Source organism: Hippopotamus amphibius, chromosome 1 (assembly GCF_030028045.1).
Source record: "Hippopotamus amphibius kiboko isolate mHipAmp2 chromosome 1, mHipAmp2.hap2, whole genome shotgun sequence".
In the NCBI taxonomy this organism is placed as follows: domain Eukaryota; kingdom Metazoa; phylum Chordata; class Mammalia; order Artiodactyla; family Hippopotamidae; genus Hippopotamus; species Hippopotamus amphibius.
This window is the reverse complement of record NC_080186.1, coordinates 132360665-132381402: the sequence shown is the minus strand read 5'-3', so window position 1 is coordinate 132381402 and position 20738 is coordinate 132360665. Positions and strand designations below refer to the sequence as shown.

Sequence of the window (20738 nt, the reverse complement as noted above, 5' to 3'; positions counted from 1 at the left end):
TAAAAAAAAAAGTTCTCAACTTTTATCAATTGGGTCTTTTCGTAGTCTGGATTTTCAGCTTTTCTTGAAAATTCAGACCTGGCATCACTGGGTCTGCATTCCTGCAACAGGCCATCCAGAGCTGGAGCACATGCCCTCAAAGACTTGGATTAGTGAAACCTTCCTTTATACATGGGAAAGCTAAGATTCAAAAGGGGGTATTGCCACATAGCTAATTAATAACCAGACTGTCAGCCAGACTCCCCAACTTCCTTTCTCCTTATTAACTAGAAAACAAATAGGCTGAAATGGCAAAGCACCACTTATTCTGATTGTATATCCAAGGAGTTCTACAAAATCTGAGAACCTCCATGCATTCGTAGCTGTGAATTTCTTGCAGTAACACCTCACCTATCAAGGAAAAGAGAAACTAGTATAGACTGTTTTGTATTGACTGAAGTATCGACTGAACACCAACATGTGAGGGCAGGAGACGACTGGAGGCGTGAGGATCCAGTCTGACACCTGAGGCTCTTCCCACCCTGCAGCACAGTCTGGGTTCAACATCTGCTGTTCATAATGATTAGCCCAAATCACCAAAGATCGTTTATTCTGTTCAGCACAGGCAGGGATAGAAAGACCTGTGAAAAAGGAGAATCATTATAGGAAAAGGCAAGAAACCACCCCAACCCGATGCTCAAGGAACTAAATAACTTATGGAATATCCTTATAACCAAATACTAGGCAGCCATTAGCAAGAGTGAGGTAGAACTACACGTACTGACATAGGATAATCTCAAGAAGACTAGACGAAAAGGTACAGTATAGCAGGCTATCATTAATGTTACTGGGCGTGGGGACGGTATGCATGTAGGTTTGCATGTAGGCAGGTAGACAGGCACATATGCACAAACACACACATACACACACCCTTCTATACACAGACTATTATCCGTCAGAGGTATGCAAAAAGCTGGTTAGCAAGGACTGGGGGGACCGAGGGTCAAGAGTGAAAGGGAGAACCACTTTATACACTATCTTTTTATGGCTTGCAAATTGGTTTTCTTAACCATATGCGTATGACCTGTTTTTAAAACGTTTTTTTTTTTTACAAGAAAAATGAGTGGGGGCAAAACTGTATAGAATTACTCTAATTTCATCTCAAAAGTCCACATTACCAACTTGGCTAAGGGCTGGGGAGAAATCCAGTTATCAGGAAAACTCTGCTACTACTCAGGTCTTCTGAGCAGAACTCTGCAGATACTAACTGTATCCCTTCTGCTTTAGCCCTCAACCGGTGATGTGTCCATCTGCAAAAGGAAAGACAACAATTTCATGTCCGATGTGTAAAAGGGGAGAGGGCTGCAACTGTACTGCTCACACTACCCTACCCTTCCCTTCCAGAACCAGAGGATCCATTCCCACCCCGAGCCATCTGGCACATTTAAGGGACCATTTTCACAGTAACCTGCGAAGCAACTATGCACCTGTGGGAAGCAGATTTGCTGGGGGAGGAGTTTTGAACCAACCCCAGGGCATGGACTGGCATTATCTCATACCAGTTCTCCCAGGCCAAAACAAGTTCTTCGCCTTCAACCTCATTGTACAGAGCAGATGATTTTTGTTCAATCTACCAAACTTTAATGGCACGTCACTGAATTACTGATAGCACGTTAACAGTTTTTTTGAAAAATTTCTTAACAGAACATCAGAGTATTGCAACACTTTATTAAGAATATTGGCTTTGAATTAGTAGCTGAAGTAACAATTGCGTGAAGCCAGATCAGGTGTACTGCATAATACTCATACTTGATTTACTGACATTACTTAGCAATTTATTGGACAAAGGTCAAACTTTTTGTTTTTTATTAAGCACATTCCACATTACAAAGCTGTCATGAATAATACCTGTACAATTTAACAGTTTCAATAGCTGTTCAGACACAAATTTATTTCAAACAGTTATTGGCAAACATAATTAATTACAAGTTAGAATTAGACTATCCCAGTGCTTTAAAACATTAATATAGCAGTAATTTACAGTTGCTCAATTATGGTTAGCAAAATAAAGTCCAGAGTACAGCTGGGAATTACTACTATAATCCCAGAAAGTCAGAATTCCTTGGGTGCCAAAGTCCCCTGCTATAACTTAGTAGGCACAATTCAAAGGTTGTGTGCATATTCAAAGGCCATGATCTCCCAAGGAACAAGAACTTCTATATTAAACATGCAAAAACAACAACAAAAAGTCCATTCGTTCAGAAGAATTGCCTCCTCCCCTCCCCCTCCCCGCCCCCTGGGCTCTCCTAACCAATCTGATATTAAAGCTGTAAGATAAGAGTGGTTAAGTCAAGTCACTTTCACAACCACTGTCAGGCTTACAACATCCACCTGATGAATGGAGGTTTATTTTTTTACACTTTGAGACTCAACTTTTCAAAAATAGAAGTTAATTCAGTAACATGTAGGAGGGAAGGATGTGTTTTTTAAAAAGGACAAAGGAAAACAAAAACGCAAACCAACCCAATAAACAATCACAGACACACACATTGATCCCCACACCGTTCACAATGAAAAGGACAAAAGAGAGCCCAGGCACCTTCCCCTCAGCGGGAGAGTGTGCTTCCACGGGAAGAGGTTTCGTTACAGGAGGTCCTTATTGGTCCTTTAAAAGGTTAGCAACATTCCTTGATCTTTGGAAACAATGGTAAGGGGCAAATGAAAACAACGTTGGACAAGGGAAAAGGAGTGCCAACCAGGTGCTAAAGTCCTTTCTGTGCACGTCAGTGTGCTGGTGCCATTCACACGTTCGGGCCGCGGAGCGCACGGGAGCCAGGAGAGCTGGCCGCGGCCGAGATGAAAGGGATGGGATTCGTGAGCTTGAGGCTTCACACCACCTGCGAGGACCCTTCCACTCAAGATGGGCCCCTGGACAGCCTGACCTGGAACCCGGGCTCCAACATACAAGTGGGCCCTGCTACCACCTGACAAGAGCAGGACGCACGAATGCCGGAGCTGGGAGAGCCAGTCAGCAGGGCCTTCTCGCTCTTCCCTTCCCAGGGTTACTAACACACAGAGCATGACCTGTGACGAAGAAGTCAAATGAATGCCGTGGGAAGTGACCACGAGTACTTAGGAGTATTGATGAGGAAAAGAACAACAAAAATATTTCAGGTACCTCTCTATTGGATATACTGCACAACAAATAAAACGTTTGGAGTTAAACTTGAGAAATTACATCTTAAAACAAGACTCCCATTAAAACACACACATACACACACCCCCCACACACACACAAACAATGACAATGACAAAATAAAAACACCATATGAATACTGCAGGAAGGGTTCTAGGTAATCCACAGCAACCCTGCTAGCGACTTCTTGAGGCCAGCCCATGGCTAAGTGCGAACACACTGTGTATTAGTGTCTCAGGCACGGGGGCCCTGATTTGAGCAACCTTGAGGTTAAACTGTTATGTACATTATATCTACATGCGGATACAGTATTTTAAATTAGGAGGCAAGCACACATGTAAAGGTGTTACTCTACCAAATATCAGGAGATGGTCGTGGGTACAGAGAACAGTTAATAAAAGAAAAGAGCTATATTACCTGTTGGGAGATAATATAACCTGGCTTACAGTTCTTTAAATTAAAAGAAATTGGTACAGAAAGGAAGTATAATCCAAAAAATATTACTAAAACAATCCAGAGAAATGTTTCCATTGTCCAACATGTTCCTAATACAAGTCAGAATTCATAATGACTTGGACGGTCAAAAGGAGAATGCTAACTTCTGCAAAGGAAAGCCCTGGACATTCTGGGTAGGTGTTTGGCACCCAAAATTTCACCAAAGAATGCTCTTTCTCACTATCAGACCAAAGTGCAAAGCAATATAAATTAGAGGCCAAGTCTTCTCTTGACGGTCGATTTACTTCTGTAAAACAGACTGTAGGTTCCTTTTATATGAACAATTTACATTTGAAGCAATAGATTTTTATCACTGATGGGGGAAGGAAATGGGCTTCTGTACTACTGAAAGTCGGTGAAGCTAAGGTATCCTTCTCAAAGTAGAGGCCGGAATCGGAGGTAAGAAATGTCGGTACTTGAAGAGTTAGGCTGCTTTGCATCTACCCAGCGTCTAGAACCAATTCCAGCTTCATAACTCAGCTGTGAAGAACTCCCTTAGGCATTTGGTAGCCATGTAGCCAGTAGTTCAAGACTAGGAAACCCTGAGAAAACAAAAACAAAAACAAAAAAACAAAGGGAGTACGGACAGATATTCTGGTTAGACATGGAGATACCACAGTCCATCCACATCCACATAGACACATACGTATTCGTGCTCACGTCAACACTGATTTTTAAATAATCAGCATCAAAATATAGAAGCTGCAAGTTGTTTTGTGCATACTACATACTAGGCATCAGGTATATTTAAACCTCACAACCACCTTATGAGGTAGAAACTATCATACCTACTTTATAAATAAGAGAACTGAGGCTCAGAAACATTATTTGGTTTAAAGCATTAGCCATTATACCCTGGGATAAACCATAATGGATAAGAATATAAAAAAGAACATACTTATGTGTATAACTGAGTCACTCTGCTGTACAGCAGGAATTAATACAACATTGTATATCGACTATATGTCAAGAAAGAAAAAAAGAAAGAAAGCATTAGCGGTTAAGTGACAGAGAGGGGATTCTAAGAGATGACTGACCCTATAACCTATCATCTTTCATGCTGCTATTAAAAGTTACGCATGTAACAAAATATGCTTACATTTTATATTTAGCACAAACTTAAACTTATGCCATCCAGAGCCCACCAGGGCCTCTCTAATGACTGACCCAGAGCCTTCATCTATTATTGTGAAACAAAAATATATAAAAGTTAATATACAGTATTCCTTCTAAACAGAATGGTAATAGTCAGAAATTACTTCTTTTTGAAATAAATCATTTATAAAAGGACAACACAATGTAAAGGGGAAGACAACTGAATGTTCTATACTTTTTTGACCACGACCTTGAGTCAGAACAGTTTAATCACAATCTCTACATTCATCCATATATGTAAATACACATATACACAGCGCCCTAAGCATAACATTCATGAAACAATACTTATCATTACTATGGACAATGCAGGCTGACATTTTACACCTTAAATTTCACCCAAAGTCAAAATCCATTAAAATGATTTCACAACCACTAATAAGTTACAACACTTTCCAAATACTGCACTAAACCATTGGCCTAGAAGATCTAAGTCACCTTTAGGTCTAAAATGCTATGGCCAAAAAGAGAGAGAGAGAGAAGGGGGGGGGCTGGGGGTGGTGTAAAGGCGGGGGAGTTATTTTGTTTTTAAAGCCTGTATACTTTTTTTTAAAGGCAATTTTCCTAAAAGGTTGTTAATTTTCGCAACGATCAAGAATCCTAATAAGCTTCTCAGTGAATTCAAGACCAATTCAATTTCATCTGCCACTGTTTTCCCATGAAGTATATGTTAAGAGTACCTGAATTATCTTAAAAATATTAACATCCAGAGGTAAGAAGCTGGCACTCTCAGACGCTGCTAGCGGGAATGTCAACTGATGTAACTCTGCTGGAGTGTAACACAACTCTTAAGTATCAAAAGTTTTTAAACATCATACCTTTCAACCTAGACACTGCAGGCATTTCTAGAATTCTATGCAAAGGTAATAAAGGGTTGGGCAAAGATTAAGCTGAAAGAATCATGGCAATGTGTTTTGTAGTAGCTAAAAGCTTCGGGGGGGGAGGGGGAGGTGTGGAATATAAATATATAACAGGGGCATATCCGAAGAACCAAATATTATTTTGCCATTGGGAACAATAATTTAGACAAATAGTGACATTACTGACAGGCAACAATTTCACAATAAAGGAAAAAAAAAGCACAGTTATCAACTATAATTTTTAAAAGTCTGAAAGGCTACATACAAAGCAGTTAATAATGGTGAACCAAGAAGAGAAGTTTATTCTCTTCTTTTGGCTTATCTACTTTTACTAATTTCCTAATAATGCTCTCATATTGTCTCATAATAAAAAAGACAGCTACTGTATACATAGCTCTTACATGGTAGTAATGTTTTAAAAAAATGACTCAACAAAAAAATTTATTGCTAAATTTCTTCACATAGAAATACTCTTACCTTATATTTTAAGGGTAAATATTTTACTGCAAGGTTAAATCATCATTAGGGTAGTGTTTCTTATTATGCATAAATCTTACTGCATCACATGGTAATAATTTTTTTCATGTTACAATAAATGAAAAGAATTTGGAAAAGAGCAGTAAAATCTATAAAGTTGACTGCCAAGGTTGTCAAAAGTAATTCACTTTGAAGAGACAAACACATTTGAGGTTTCATTGCTTGTGCTGCTAAAAAGCAGATAAGATTTTTCCATTGATTTATAATTGTGGATCATAACAAGGCAGTTGCTCTTAGGTTCCCAAAAACAGGGCGCGAGAAGAGCCTGGAAGAAGTAACACCACAGCTTCCTTTCCATCACAGCCAATGAGAGAAATGGCACTGATGATCATTATTTCATCTCTCAAATGAATCTAATTTCGGGGCACTTTTAAGTAGTACATAAACGTCCAATTTGTGAAAGTTTACCATGTTCTATAATTCATCTATCAAATTTGCCAGAAGGGGAGAAAGCATACTACAGATGTCTTAGATTTTACCCTGTGCTTCTTTAACAGAGTGGAAAGACACAAACACACATCAAAGCTACAAAACAGGTAACTTAAGTTGTTGTATGATACATCTCCTGACCCGATCCACTCAAGAAGCTCAGTCACAAGTTGTAGTTGTTCGTGTTCTATTTTACATATTTCTCTTATGTGGGAAAATAAAAGCAGAGGCACTGGGATACGGTTAAAGCAACACAGAGAGAGAAACGTACACCTTAGGAAAGAAAAAATTAAGAATGGAATAAACTTAAAAGATGTGCAAGACTCCTACACTAAAAACTGCAAAACACTGCTTAAGAGAAACTGAAGAAGGCCTAAATAATACAGAGATATACTGGGTTTATGCATTGGAAGACTCCACATTTGTTAAAGATGGAAATTCTCCCCAAAATGATCTTTAGTTTCAATGCAGTCCTGATCATAATCCCATAATCTTCACAGAATCTGACAATTTTATTCAAAAATGAGTATGAAAACCAGAAGGTTTAGAAGACTCAAAACAAGTTTTTTGAAGTTGACTTATTATACAGTGTGGTATTGGCAAAGGGATAGCCATAGATCACAGAACAGAATGGAGGCCAGAAAAAGAACTACAAACAAGTGGTCAGTTGATTTTTTGACAGAGTGCTAGAGCAATCGATGGGAAGAGGACAGTCTTTTAATCCAATAGAGCTGGAACAAGTAGATGGCTGTATAAAGAACAAGAACAATGATATTCTTTCCTTACACCATACACAAAAATTAATTCTAAATGGATCAAAGACCTAAATGTAAAAGCTGATAAGCATATAAAACTCTTACAACGATGCTGGTTCAAACACAGTAGTCACTAGCTACATGTAGCTATTTAAATTTAAGTTTAAATGAAGTATAATTAAATACACTTAAAAATCAAAATTCAATTTAAGTATAATTAAAAATTCGGTTTCTAAATCAAGCTGGACCCATTTCATGAGGTTAATTAATAGCCACATATGGCTTGTGACTACAAAAGTGGACAGTGTGGCTGTAGAAAATGTAAACTAAGGCAGTGAAAGGAAGCAGGTCAGAGTTTGCCAAGGCTGCGATGGCACCAGGCTCTGACTACAAAGAGGACACAAGGGAACTTCTGGGGGGTGACAGAAATGCTCTTATCTGGATTGTGGAGGAAGTTGCAGGGATGTATACATTTGTAAAAACCTGTCACACAGTATACTTTAAATGGGTACAATCTGTTTTACAAAAATCATCTCAATAAAATTAATTCAAAAACAAATATTGGGGCTTATTTAGCAATGATGAAGGGAGCAGGGCAGAGGGAGATGTGTATATCTAGCTACCTGTCTATATGCAGGGAATATATCTAGTACTTGACTATGCCAGTTTAGACAATTTATTCCAATTTCTTACTAAGCTATTACCTTTATGTTTGTGGAAGGTGACTACATGAATACACTGCAGTTTCACACATTTACTTATAGGCAGATTCTTGTTGGTCCAGGAGAAAGAGCACAAATATGTCATGTTGGCCCCTGGTGTCACCTGACCAACAAATGTCAATGAGCCCTCTGTTAGACACTGGGCTCAAAATAAAGGAGCTCCACAGCCTTGTAAGGGAGACAGGCATGCAGACCATTTCAATACCAAATAATAAAGTCAGATGAAGTAAAGGAGTAGGGATGGGGTGGTGGAATCTACAAAGCCCTAACAACACAAGCAAGAGGAGGGAGGTGGCAGAGGCCTGTACTACTGAAGTGTAATTAGGGAAATTAACCAGAATTCAATCTGGTTGGAGCACTGGATTTTAGGGAGGGAAGAATGAGAGGCTGGAGTAGGGGAGGGTAGAGAAGGCAGAAGGTAAAAGCTAGATGCTGGAACTCCTGTTAGCTCATCTTAGCTAAGCCTTGTTCCTGAAGACAACAGGAAGCTCCTGAAGCAGAGGGTGGCAGAGGCAGGGCTAAGATGACCATAGTTGGTAGCAGCATGAAGGATGGGCTGAATGAAGAGGGAAAAGAAAAGACCAGAAAGGAGGAAATCAGTTTTCATTTGGGTCCATTCCTCCTTCCTTATGTATTTCTTTGGCTTTGAGGGAAGGGAGGTTGAGGCAGGGAAGAGCAAACATTCAAGAGCTCCTTGCCTTCTTCCTCTGTAACTTCCTATAATTCAATAAACGTAAAAATTCTGCCATGTGCATTTCTCAACTGACTTGTTAAGAATCTATCCAGAGAGAAAGCAGCAAGGGAGATGGCCTCTGTCACCAGAGACAGCACGAACACACTTGAGAACAGGAGCAGCAACTACACATGTGGCTTACAGGTCACTACTGTGGCTCAGCCCCTACAGCCAGGGAGGCACAGCCAACCCATAGAGGCACTTAGTCCTTTTGGGTCCAGGTGGGGTCCCATCATCCTTTCAAAGGCAGTACTCCAGCCAGTCACTAATGATCAAACTGAGCTGGCATGAAGAAAAAATACCTTTGGCATTCCTGATGCAGATCCCTGGCTTATCACTAATAGATGGAAAGGGGCAAGACCAGAGGTCAGCATACTTTTGCTTAAAGGGCCAGACTGTACATATTTTAGGCCACATGGTTTCTGTTGCAACTACTCAACTCTGCCACTGAAGCACAAAAACAGGCACAGACAATACATAAACAGATGAGCTGTGACTGTGTTCCAATAAAACTATTTATGGGCACTGGAATTTGAATTTTATATAATTTTCATGTCCTAAAATAATATTCTTCTTTTAATTTTTTCAGTTTAAAAGCGTAAAAAATGATTCTTAGATTGCTATAGTAAGGATAAAAAAAATTAGGCAGTGGGTCAAGTTTGGCCTCTGGCTATAGTCTGCTGACCCTGAATAAGACAAACTTCCTGGAGCAAAAAAAAGGAGAATCTGAAAAGATGCCAACTTAACGACAGGGAAAACAGTGATTCCCTATCTTTTCACCAAAAAAAGTCACAATTCTACACATGGACTTTATATTTTTAATATTAAGTGAACAGGAAAATATACAATGATAAAGAGCTACTAAGCATTAAGTAATGTCTTTACATAAATACTGAGTTTTATTAACACAGTCTTTACATACATATATACATGATAGCACAAATATGCACAAACATTATTTATTCAATCTACAAAGATTACTGTGCACAGAATTCACAGGCCCCTTGTAAAACCTCAGAGGTGGGAACACTGCTCCAGATGAACAGGGTCATCAGTTCCAAGGACACAGCCAAGTAAGGCTTCTCAGCCTCTAGCTGGACACCCTTAGTAACCACAACATGCCATCATCAATGGTGATAATGTCTCTAAGTCTCCTGTAACCAGATAACCAGAGCAAAGGACTTTGCTTCCAGGGGACCTGTTGTGTCTAATGGATGAAGAACGAGTTTCAGGGGCTCTCTCAACAAACACCCCTCTTTGATCCCTACTCTAGGGAACGGTGGTGGTGGGTGGACTGTAACGGAGGAGGGGAGGTAGTTTTTTTTTTAATTTTATTTATTTATTTATTATTTTGGGGGGGGGGGGTACACCAAGTTCAATCATCTGTTTTTATACACATATCCCCGTATTCCCATAGTTGTGGCTCACGGGCTTAGTTGCTCCATGACATGTGGGATCTTCCTGGAGCAGGAATCAAACCCGTGTCCCCTGCATTGGCAGGCGGATTCTTAACCACTGCGCCATCTAGGAAGCCCTGAGGGGAGGTAGTTTTAAGTGTTTGCTTGATGGTGACTTTTTTTCAAATAAAAGATAGAACTGAAAGACAGGAAAGAAAGAGAAAAAGAAGATCCTTACACCCCTAAACAGAATTTGGAGGACTTGACTGGTATTAAATTGGTATGACCTGGGAAAACAAGTTTTAAAAAACAGGAACCACGGTGTCTGCCAATACAAAAACCTACAGTAAGCAGGATTCCGATTTAGATCGCATTTTGATGTGACCATAAAGGTCTAGCCTTATACTAGAACTCTGCCAAGTTGATACATCTAATAAAGACTAAACCACCTTGGTTCCTATTACTGAGAAAGGAATCCAAATCACAAAATTTCCCCAAAAAGAAGGTGAATTCAATCAGCAAAACTAAAAGTGGGGGAAGTACTCACCTGAAATGGGTAAAGTGCAGACTGTTATCTGGAGATATAAGTGTATGTTCTGGAGGGAGAACGGGTCTCATTCTGGGCACTGGGGGGCACGTTTAAGAAATCCCAAATCAAAATCGTGTCATCATGGGAACTGCTGATGATCTGAAATTCATCAAACTGTAGCCGAAACACACGTCCAGAATGTTCCTGTGAAACATAACAGCTTGATGAATAAAACGAGACCTTTACAATCCCTCCTATTTCACTACCAGGAAGTTGGCACAGGCTGAAAATACAGCTCCTTATCCAGGCTTCCTAAATAGGTTTCCAGAGCTTTACTGTCCTTTACCCTAGGGATATGTATTCTGCTTTCCCGTCTAGGCTTTTTCTTTAATTTAACTTTGTATCCTAGATCCCAGCATATTAATATGTCAAAGGAGAAAAACTATGTGATCATCTTACAAAGAGTCTTAAAAAGGTAAGCAACAGTATCTACTAGCCATTCTTGATGCACTGTAAAAACTAGGGCCAGAAGAATAGTGTTTTAAAGGCAACCAACTTATCTATCTCAAACCGCAACTAACATCAAAATTAATGGTGAAATACCAGAAGTCTTCCTATTAAAATCAGGAAGAAAACAAGAACGGCACTGACTAAAGTTCTGCATGCCCTAGTCAATGAAAGAAGCAAAAGAAATAGAAGGTAAAACTACTGAAAATAAGAAAACTCTATCAATATTTTCAAACAATTGTCTCCTCAAAACAAAACAAAAGTAAACAGACTGTTAGAAATAATGAGCTTGGTCAAGTTGCAAAAACGAGATTAACATATAAAAAACAAAGTATTCCTATATGCCAAGCAATAACCCAAAGAATACAGGTTGAGGGGAAAGTCCACCATAGCAGTACAAAACTGTGCAGAGTTATAAAACACAACACAACCGCAGACACCCATATTAGGAAATCTCCCAAATTTGCAGACAGGAAATACTTCATGCTCTAGGAGGAAATCAGTCCACCTACAAATGAGGAAGCCTGCTTTCATATTTTAAATTGTGTTAATACTCCTTACAAAAAGAGCTCACAGAAATATGAATGTCAAATATTCTCTGATTTTGACTAAACAAAATTGACAGAACGGTGCATTTCTCAGAAGGCACACTGCGAGATACAGAAGCTTTTCAGTGATGGGTGCAGGGACATCTATCTGCAGGTGGCCAACTGCCAGCAAAGGAAAGCACTTCCAGTTTCAACAGATCACATACCACCAATGTGCGCAGACACAATGTGCTTGCTGGGGCACGGGGGTCGAGAGCAGCTTGCAAGTCCCAAACTTTGATTTTCCTAGAAAGGAAAATGACATCACAATTAGTGGAAAAGTTAACATTTTATATATTGTCAAGCATTTCCTTGGCAGAAAGGGGTGCATTTGAACTGCCTATTTTAAAAGCTAATGGGGAACCTGCTGATGTTTTGAGCAGGTTGTAATTGGTTTAAAGGTATTTAAACCAATTACACTTGATTTGGAAAAAATAAGGACCTACACATTCTCAGAATTGTTGAAATTGTGAAGAAATATCATTTGAAAGGAGACAAGAGAACAACTTCATGTTATCTAAATTCAGTTCCTGACGATAATCTATGTCACCAAATTCATTAATCGGGGGCTCTCTAGGGCTGAGTAGGTGCCACTGACAGAAGCTAGGGCTCTCTGTGAAATTCCAAGGATACCTTTCTCCAAACTAAGCAAATGCTGAAAGTTAATAATAGGAGTATGAACAGACCAACTAACCCGTTTGTGAAGTATATATAAGGTCATCTTGAAAGGTTTACGGTTGCCATTTGCTCATTTTAAGAGTCATGAGGCTTTTTAAAGAGGATGTGTTCAATTCACCAAAAGGGAAAAGAAATTTATCATTGAACTCACCGAAAAAAAAAAGAAAAAAAAAGAAAAAAGCCTGGTTTAATTTGGGGCTGGGACAAAGAACTAAATTCCTACACAGCCTAAGCTAGTCCCTGAGTTTACAATAATGGTTAAAAGCAAACACTTATATTTAGTTCACCCTTCTGGGCCTGAGTGTGCCCACTTGATCGAGTGGTATAACAACACCTGCCATCCACCATGATATAGGAAATACCTAGCACGGGCCTGGCACATACATAGCTGCTTAATATGCAGTACTTATTTTTCCTCTTCATATAGTTGTGGCTGTGCACTTGAAAATCTGAAACACATACCCATCATAGGCCCCACTGACAATCCTCTTGTTATCAAACCGGATGCATCGGACCAATTCTTCATGTCCCTCTAGGACTCTTAAACAGGCGCCACATTCAATATCCCACAGCCTTGAATGGAAAACAGATCTCTGTGAATCCACTTTCTACGCATGATTCGCACTATCCTGGGGATCTTTATTTCTATCTCACTCCCAGTCCACACTACACACATTCAAAGATACACGTGTACATTTATACCATTCGTGTGTTTTATAAGAACTAACTTGGGAGGAAGGCTTACTTTTCATTGTACTTCCTTTTACATAGTTTGAAACTTTCAAAAATCACTTGCATGTTGTTGTTATTTAAATAACGCCAACAAACAAGAAATTTCAATTATATTTAGTTCATAGGCATTCTCTTGATGTCTGAGTTGATAAAACCAAGTAGCCAAATGGTCTAGGAAGAATTTGGTGGCGGGGGGGTGGGGGGAGATAGGGATTGCAGGCCATAAAGAAGAAAAAGGATGTAGGTGTGGGGGAGAAAATAAATACAGCCCAGGGGGCTAGGCTTCCACCACCGAGATTAGAACCGGTGAACCAGCACAGAGGTCTCCCTCTCCTGATGAGGCTTACGGACACCCCTTCCTAGATACAGACTGCATCCTAGGGCTGTCTAGGTTACAAGGGCAGAGTGGGAGCCTCTCATTAGGCATATGCAGTGTCTTAGAAATATAAACCCATTGACTACATTCAGCCTTTTTCTCTGTATATGATTTATCTAACAACTCTGGAAATAGAGTTTTTTTTCTATTGTCATTGATTTATTGACATTATTTGCATAAAGAAATCACAGCAAACTAACATGTACAAAGTTAGCAAACTTATTCTCAATGACATTTTCTTAGCCTCTCCACGAGTAGCTATCATACATCCAATGAATACTGTACCGTCAGCAAAGGTTCTCATCAGTGTCAGCGACGATGGCTTCTCTAATCTACTGTGAAGAGTGCCATTCAGCACCGCCACTATGACTCCAAAGTGGTTCCCTTCCATAAACTATACAGCAATACACATTATTATTTTGTAAAAAGCTCAGAGATTCCAATTAGGAAGTTAAGGATTGTTTACTGCTGAAATACTAAGTAATGCAAAGAATAAAGAGATGCAAGAGAACCAATATTCAAGTTCTCAACTAACTTTTATGATATCTTAAAACTTAAAATGATAAAGAAAACTTTTGGCAGTTATAGTTATACTGTGTTTGCTTTCTTTCTTTTTTTAAAAAAGTAATATTGAGTCCAATCCTTATTCTGCCCAAACAGGCAATTTGGTTATAAAAAACCTACTAGAATATGTTGGGACAGTGGAAAAAAATCACTTGGGTAATTAAATAGATATTTAAGGGAAGTTCTTAATAAGACAAAAAGTGTTTAAAGATAGTCATATTTATTAGAAAGCAAGGACAATGAGTGTAGGGAAGAAAAAAGGGAGATAAGATAAATGACCAAACAGGAACTGATGACAGTGTTGGGAGAGAGAAATAAAGTACACTCCCATCCGTTAGGGAAAGAGGCAGGAGCTCACTGGTAAGGGAAAGGAGAACGTCAGGCTGGAGGAGCCTCTGTTCTGAGGCATTAGGCTATTAAGTGATCTTGGGTGGAGTTGAGGTTATAAAACCTTGTGCACTGGGGGAATCCTGGAAGAACACCCAGGGCATACACAATTTACCCACTTTAGTATGCAGAACCAGATAGATAAATAAAAGTGACCTAAAGTTTTCTTATCTGAAGCAGCCCCCAAAACTGAGTCTTTTGAGCATTATGACTGGAAATATGTCAACACTATGGCAAAATGAGCCCACTCTGTCAGCACACCAACTTCTACTCACCTTATGGTATTATCCGATGACCCACTAACAACCAACCGATCCCTGTACTGGAGACAGGCAATGCCTCGCTTGTGCCCATTCAGAGTACGAACAAATTCACAGGTGCTCGTGCTCCAGACCTGCACAACAAGTTAACGATACGTTTAAGAATAAATGCAGAAAAGCCCTCTCACAATATACCTTAAAAAAAAAAATCAGAACTTCTAAGAATGACCAAAATACTTGATTATGAAATATGCTGGGTAGGTTGGGGAACAGATTGGACAGCCTAACAGTTTCTTAGCTGCTGAGTGATAAAACTGGAATGAAATAAAGAGGGAAGTTGTGAAGTTTCCAAACCTTGAGATCTTCACAAAGAGAACATCTCCTGGATGGTTCAGACATTCATTTGCCTAGAGGAAAGGGTTTGGGCCAGATTTTATGTTTTTATGCCAGCTGACATGTCAAACCCAATGTAACTGATGTGAAAAGGCTTCACCTTTCACATCCTCTTCTTTCCAGCATAGTTTCGTGGACAGCTCCATTTGTTTTGACACATCACTCCGAATATTATGTATGTGGAATAAATATTCCCTCTTTTGTGAAGCTGTCTGCAGGACTTAGATGTCCATAGACACACTTAATACAAGCCAAATAAGGAGACGTAAAGCAACCAATGTGCCCTGAATTATTTTATTAGCTGTGTTTGTAGCTGATATCCAGAGGCAAAAGGATGAAGTTGGGTCCCTATGCCACACTGTATATAAAAATTTAATTCAACATGGACAATGACCTAAATGTAGGAGCTGAAACTATAACTCTCAGAAGAAAACATACGAGTAAATCTTTGTGACCTTGTATTAGGCGATTGTTTCTTCGATATGATAATAAAAGCACAAGTAACAAAAAAACTGATAAACTGGACTTCACCAAGAAAGTGAAAAGACAACCCACAGGAAGAAAATATTTGCAAATCATTTATCTGATAAGGGACTTGTAATCAGAATATGTAAAGAACTTTTGCAACTAAATAACAAAAAGACAAATAATCTAAGTTTTGAAATGAGCAAAAGATTTAACTGGACGTTTCTTCAAAGAAGTTATAAAAATGGCCGATAAGCACATGAACAGATGCTCAACATCACTGGTCGTTAGGGAAATGGAAAGCAAAACTGCAAAGATATCACTAAATTACTACTAGGATGGCTATAATAAAAGAGACAACTACACACAAACACACACTAAGTGCTGGTGAGGATATGGAGAAACATCTGGGCTGATACTATGCAGTATCTGTTTTATAATAAGGCCCAAACTCTCCCGACTCCTAGGCACTGGCCTTGTACAAATTGGTGTGATTGAGTGGTGAGTGAGGTGCCAAAAATCCTAGTTTTTCAGCTTCCCAACTATCCAATCTAAAAGTTTGATGCTATCTAGCCTGCTATCTGTGGGGCTAGATACTAGAATGCTGCCCAGTACAGGTCATAAAAGGAAGGTTTCTGAGCCCATACACTGCTGGTGGGATTGTTAAATGGTGAAGCCATTTTGGAAAACAGTTTGGCAGTTCCTCAAAATGTTCAACACAGAGCTACCCTCCCAAGAGAATTAAAAATCTATGTACATGCAAAAATCTGTACACAAATATTTATGTCAGCATTATTTATAACAGATAGGATATGCAAACAATCAAAATGTCCATGAACTGATGAGTGGATAAACAAAATGTGGTACATCCACACACGGAATTTTATTTAGTCATCAGAAGGAATGAAGTACTGACTCATGCCACAAAGTACACGGATGAACGTTGAAAACAAAGGCCACGTGGTATATGATTACATTTATCTGAAAACTCTAAAACAGGCAAATCCATGGAAAGTAGATTAGTGACTGCCAGCGATCGGGGCGGGGGGAGGGATAGGGGTTGACCGTTCATGGATATGAGGTTGTTTCCAGAGGGTGCTGAAGATGTTCTGAAACTAGTGATGACCACGCAACACTTGAATATACTAAACCACTGAATGGTATGCTTTAAAATGATGAATCTTATGGTATGTGAATTATATCTCAATAGGCTGTTGAAAAATACAAGGAAAGCAAAAATTTTAAAGAGTTAACCTGGATATTAGAATCAGCACCGCATTTACCATATCCGCTGGATCACCCTACGCTACAACTGCTTGTCACATGTCTGCCTCACACCACAGGCTGAGCTCCTTGGAGGCAGGGACCCGTCTTGCTCTTCATTGTGTCTCCAGCATGCAGCCCAGGGGCGATGGCATGGCAGACTCTCAAGACTGGGTGAATAAATCAAATCTCAACTCTGCCACCAATGTGGTCTTCAGCACAGTCCTTCATTCTCTGCGCCACGTCTGTAAAATGTGGCTCAACAGTGCTGGGAGGGTGGAGTGAGGCAGTAATGGGAAGCTTCCGGCAGATGGTACATGTCTCATAGGTTAGTTCTCTTCCCCTTAAAAAGGCTATCAACAATGTCCTTTCATTAAACAGAGGACTGCTCTCTGTCCGGGCCCCATGACGACCCTTTTCTCTGACCTTGCCTATGACTCTAGAAGCAGGAAGAATGAGCATGCCTTGAGGTCTCACAAGCACGAATGGAGGAGAATAAAGATCTTGCCAGATGCAAGGTTGGTATAAGCTACCTCTGCTTTCTCAATGTTCTAAACGGATGGAAACAAGCAGAATTGTGACTGCAGACACACTTACTTTGATGGTCCTGTCACCAGAGGCAGACACTATGTATTTATCGTCAAAGTCTACGACATTGACAGCAGCACGGTGGCCAACCAGGACACGGCGCAAAGTGATATCGGTGGCAGAAGCCATGTCCCACACTGCTATGGAGCGGTCCTTGGAACAGGTCACCATCAGTCCATTGCTGAAGCGTAAGTGCAGCACAGCCTCGTTGTGGTGGATCAACGTGTTCAGAACTTCGCCCGTGTTCACATCCCAGACTCTAGAGAACAGAAAAGCACAATGCTTAATTATTGACACAACCGCGAAAAGAGTCCTGTCTGTGCTCTGGGGCTATTTTTAGTAGTAGGTTGGGGAGGTGTGGACTTTACGTGTATCTGGTGATTCGGACCTGACACCATGCTTAAAATGAGCCTCCAGAAGCAATTTTTCTATTTATGAAGAAATGTTAAGACGGTTTCAAAAAAGAAGGCCAATTCTGGCTCCTGCCCAGGTATTTAGGGATGGTGTTCGCAGGCTTGTGCTGACGGCAAAAAATGATTCAAGGAAGTGGGCTTTGCAGTGAGTTTGAGATGACAGAGAGAAGATGGCTTGGCGGCTGGGTTCCAAGCTTAAGGTTTTTTTTTACCTTTGACAAGCTTTTGAGTCTAATATTTACCCACTGCAAACTGGAGACTGTTTTAAGTCATGGTGTCTCATCAATCACCACACCCATCTGTTTAGCCAGTCACTTTATGGACAAAGCCAGTGTCTCCAAGTGCCTTACCCTCGAGATACAGGGTTCTTAGGGGCGGCCCTTTCACGTCATAGCTTTTCTGTAACGCCAGTCTCCTAAGGGGACAAGTTTGTGCAGAGAAGGAAAGACTCAGGCTTCTAAGGCTGAGACGTGATCTACGGCGGAAGCAGCAGCCTGGAAGCACTGAGTCAGGGGAAGGATACTAGGCATGCTGGTGACTATTTCAATCTCTTAGGTGTGCCTGTAAAACAATCCTCTTCAAGTCTCTGACTCATCCTAGAAGAGGCATTTCCTTTCCTCCACATGACATGCCTTCCTCAGGCTACCAGCAGTCCAGCTGAGGCCTTACTGTTTTACCTCTAGGCCCTGGTGAATCCATTACACCAAAACCCAAAGCCACCTGGTATGAAAAAACGTCCTTGTCCCAGTGGTTTAGGAGTAGATCCCAATAACGTTTCCTTTCTACTCTCAATTCCCAACCAGCAGTCCCTGCTTCCCTTCTACTACAGAACACTGCCACCTCCATCTTCATCACTCTGCCCCTGGGGTGGCATCTGAAAACTAGTGTCTCCATTACCGGAAGAGCTACCGAATATCATGATAGTCTTGAATGATAAAAGTTCAAGGCTCTAAATTAACTGTGTGACAGAGTAAATTATTCACCTCTCTGGCCTCAGTTTCCCAATACTACATCTATTAAAAAAGAAGATACTATTTACCTACTTAGAAAGGCTGATGTGAGAATTCCACAGGATAACCTTACACAAAATACCTGGCACATTACTTGTCTCCCTCAAAAAGTGCTGCAAATAATTGCTTCTGATTCTTTCAGTATTGTAGGTTACTGCCCATCACACTCCTAGAACACCTGCTTCCTTCCTCTCTCCTCTGGAGTGTGGTCTCCCAAGAGAAAGCTAGCCTGATACTAGGTAATGTGTCTTTACAGGAAAGCATGCTGCCATCTCTATAATGTCTGGTAATGGGAATAGGACCTACTTAACAAAAGTTAGCTTTCCTGCCTACCTTGCCCGAATGTACCTACACCAAAAGTGGTTTTGAAATCTAGCATACAAAAACATATACAGGGTATACGTGTACTTTATTGCAGAAGAGGGTGTGAATCTGTCTCCCCGTGGAAGACATACAAGTTCAGACCAGTGAAGCCAAATCACTCACCTCACTGTAGAGTCTGAAGAGCCAGTCACAATGACACGCTCATCATACTGAAGACAAAGGACAGAGCCAGTGTGTCCCGTTAACACTTTCAAACATTCCAAGCTGGTTTTATCCCAAATCTATTGAGACAAGATCAACCACAAACAGTAATTTAATATATCACACGTTGATAAATGTTTTTTTTTTTTGATAAATGTTTTTATCTCACCTTATTTTCTGAATCATAAAACAAAACAAAGCTGTGTTTCAGTAAATAAGAGCAGTAAGCATCAAACAGGTGGTAAAAGACTAGAGGGGAAGAGGCATTACTGAATAACTTCCAGAACAGATGTACTATTTTGTTTACTTTGTCCCCATAACTACTGTGCCCATTATACTTAACAGCTTCATAAAGAGAATTTTTAAATAAACTCTGTGAAAAGAGTTGGCTCACCCTCTGGAAAACAATGTGACAGTATCTATTAAGAGCCTTTACAAATGCATACCCCTTAACCCATTACATTTGTTTATGAAAATTTTAAAATGAAAAATGTTCAGCATCTCAGAAAAACTTCAAAGTAAATTATGAAATTTTTAACGAGAAAATACACTTTATTATAGTTGTTTTTAAAATCAGGATAAAAGTCCTCTATATAGCGACATAAACACTGTGTATATTAAAAAAAAAAGATTGAAAGGAAGTAAAATGCTGATAGTTGGCTCTGTACTCTGAGTGCTGTTTTTCTCCCCTCTTTTGATCTTTCTAGTGTTTTCCAAGTTTTCAATATTGTCCAAAAATAATGGGGGGATGGAAAGTGATTTTTTCAAAGACTGTATTGTTAAAAATACGATTCTGTGAAACTATTTTCTTTTGTAAAAATACTATCATAATTTGCAGTGTTCCTAAAGTTTACTACAAATGGCCAAGATATTACAAGCACTATAGACAGTTAAGTGTCCTTCTATAATAGCAAGGCTTGCTTCTAATTTCTGATCTAGTAGAACCACAACTATTCTGAAAGTGTGAGTTGATCAAGGACTGAAGCAGAATCAAGTACAGAAGGTTTCCAACCACTGGTCTAGATGAGCTCTCCAAACTCTCTTCAAAGCAACGTCCTTTGGATTCACATCCACAGAAAACCTTTTGGGAAACACTATAATGCACACAGGAAACCAACAAAACAGTTCCTTTATATTCTATAACTCAGTGATTTTCTCCCTGGTTATTAGAATTACTGAAATTCCACTATTTCATAAAACAAA

At 39.8% G+C, this 20738-nt stretch overlaps 1 protein-coding gene across 6 annotated transcripts in view; it reads right to left on the bottom strand.

Moving 5' to 3' along the window:
* Positions 1–1687: 1687 nt before the first annotated feature.
* FBXW11 (F-box and WD repeat domain containing 11) overlaps positions 1688–20738 on the bottom strand; it is a 122693-nt gene continuing 103642 nt past the window's right edge. For all 6 annotated transcript variants that reach the window (XM_057729164.1, XM_057729169.1, XM_057729182.1 and 3 more), the window contains 7 exons: positions 19497–19615; positions 17597–17846; positions 14894–15012; positions 13022–13132; positions 12049–12127; positions 10806–10991; positions 1688–4212 (listed from right to left, as the gene is read on the bottom strand). In XM_057729164.1, coding sequence (XP_057585147.1) covers positions 10830–10991; positions 12049–12127; positions 13022–13132; positions 14894–15012; positions 17597–17846; positions 19497–19615 — 840 coding nt within the window. In that variant the 3' untranslated portion in view covers positions 1688–4212; positions 10806–10829. The remainder of the gene's footprint in view (positions 4213–10805; positions 10992–12048; positions 12128–13021; positions 13133–14893; positions 15013–17596; positions 17847–19496; positions 19616–20738) is intronic.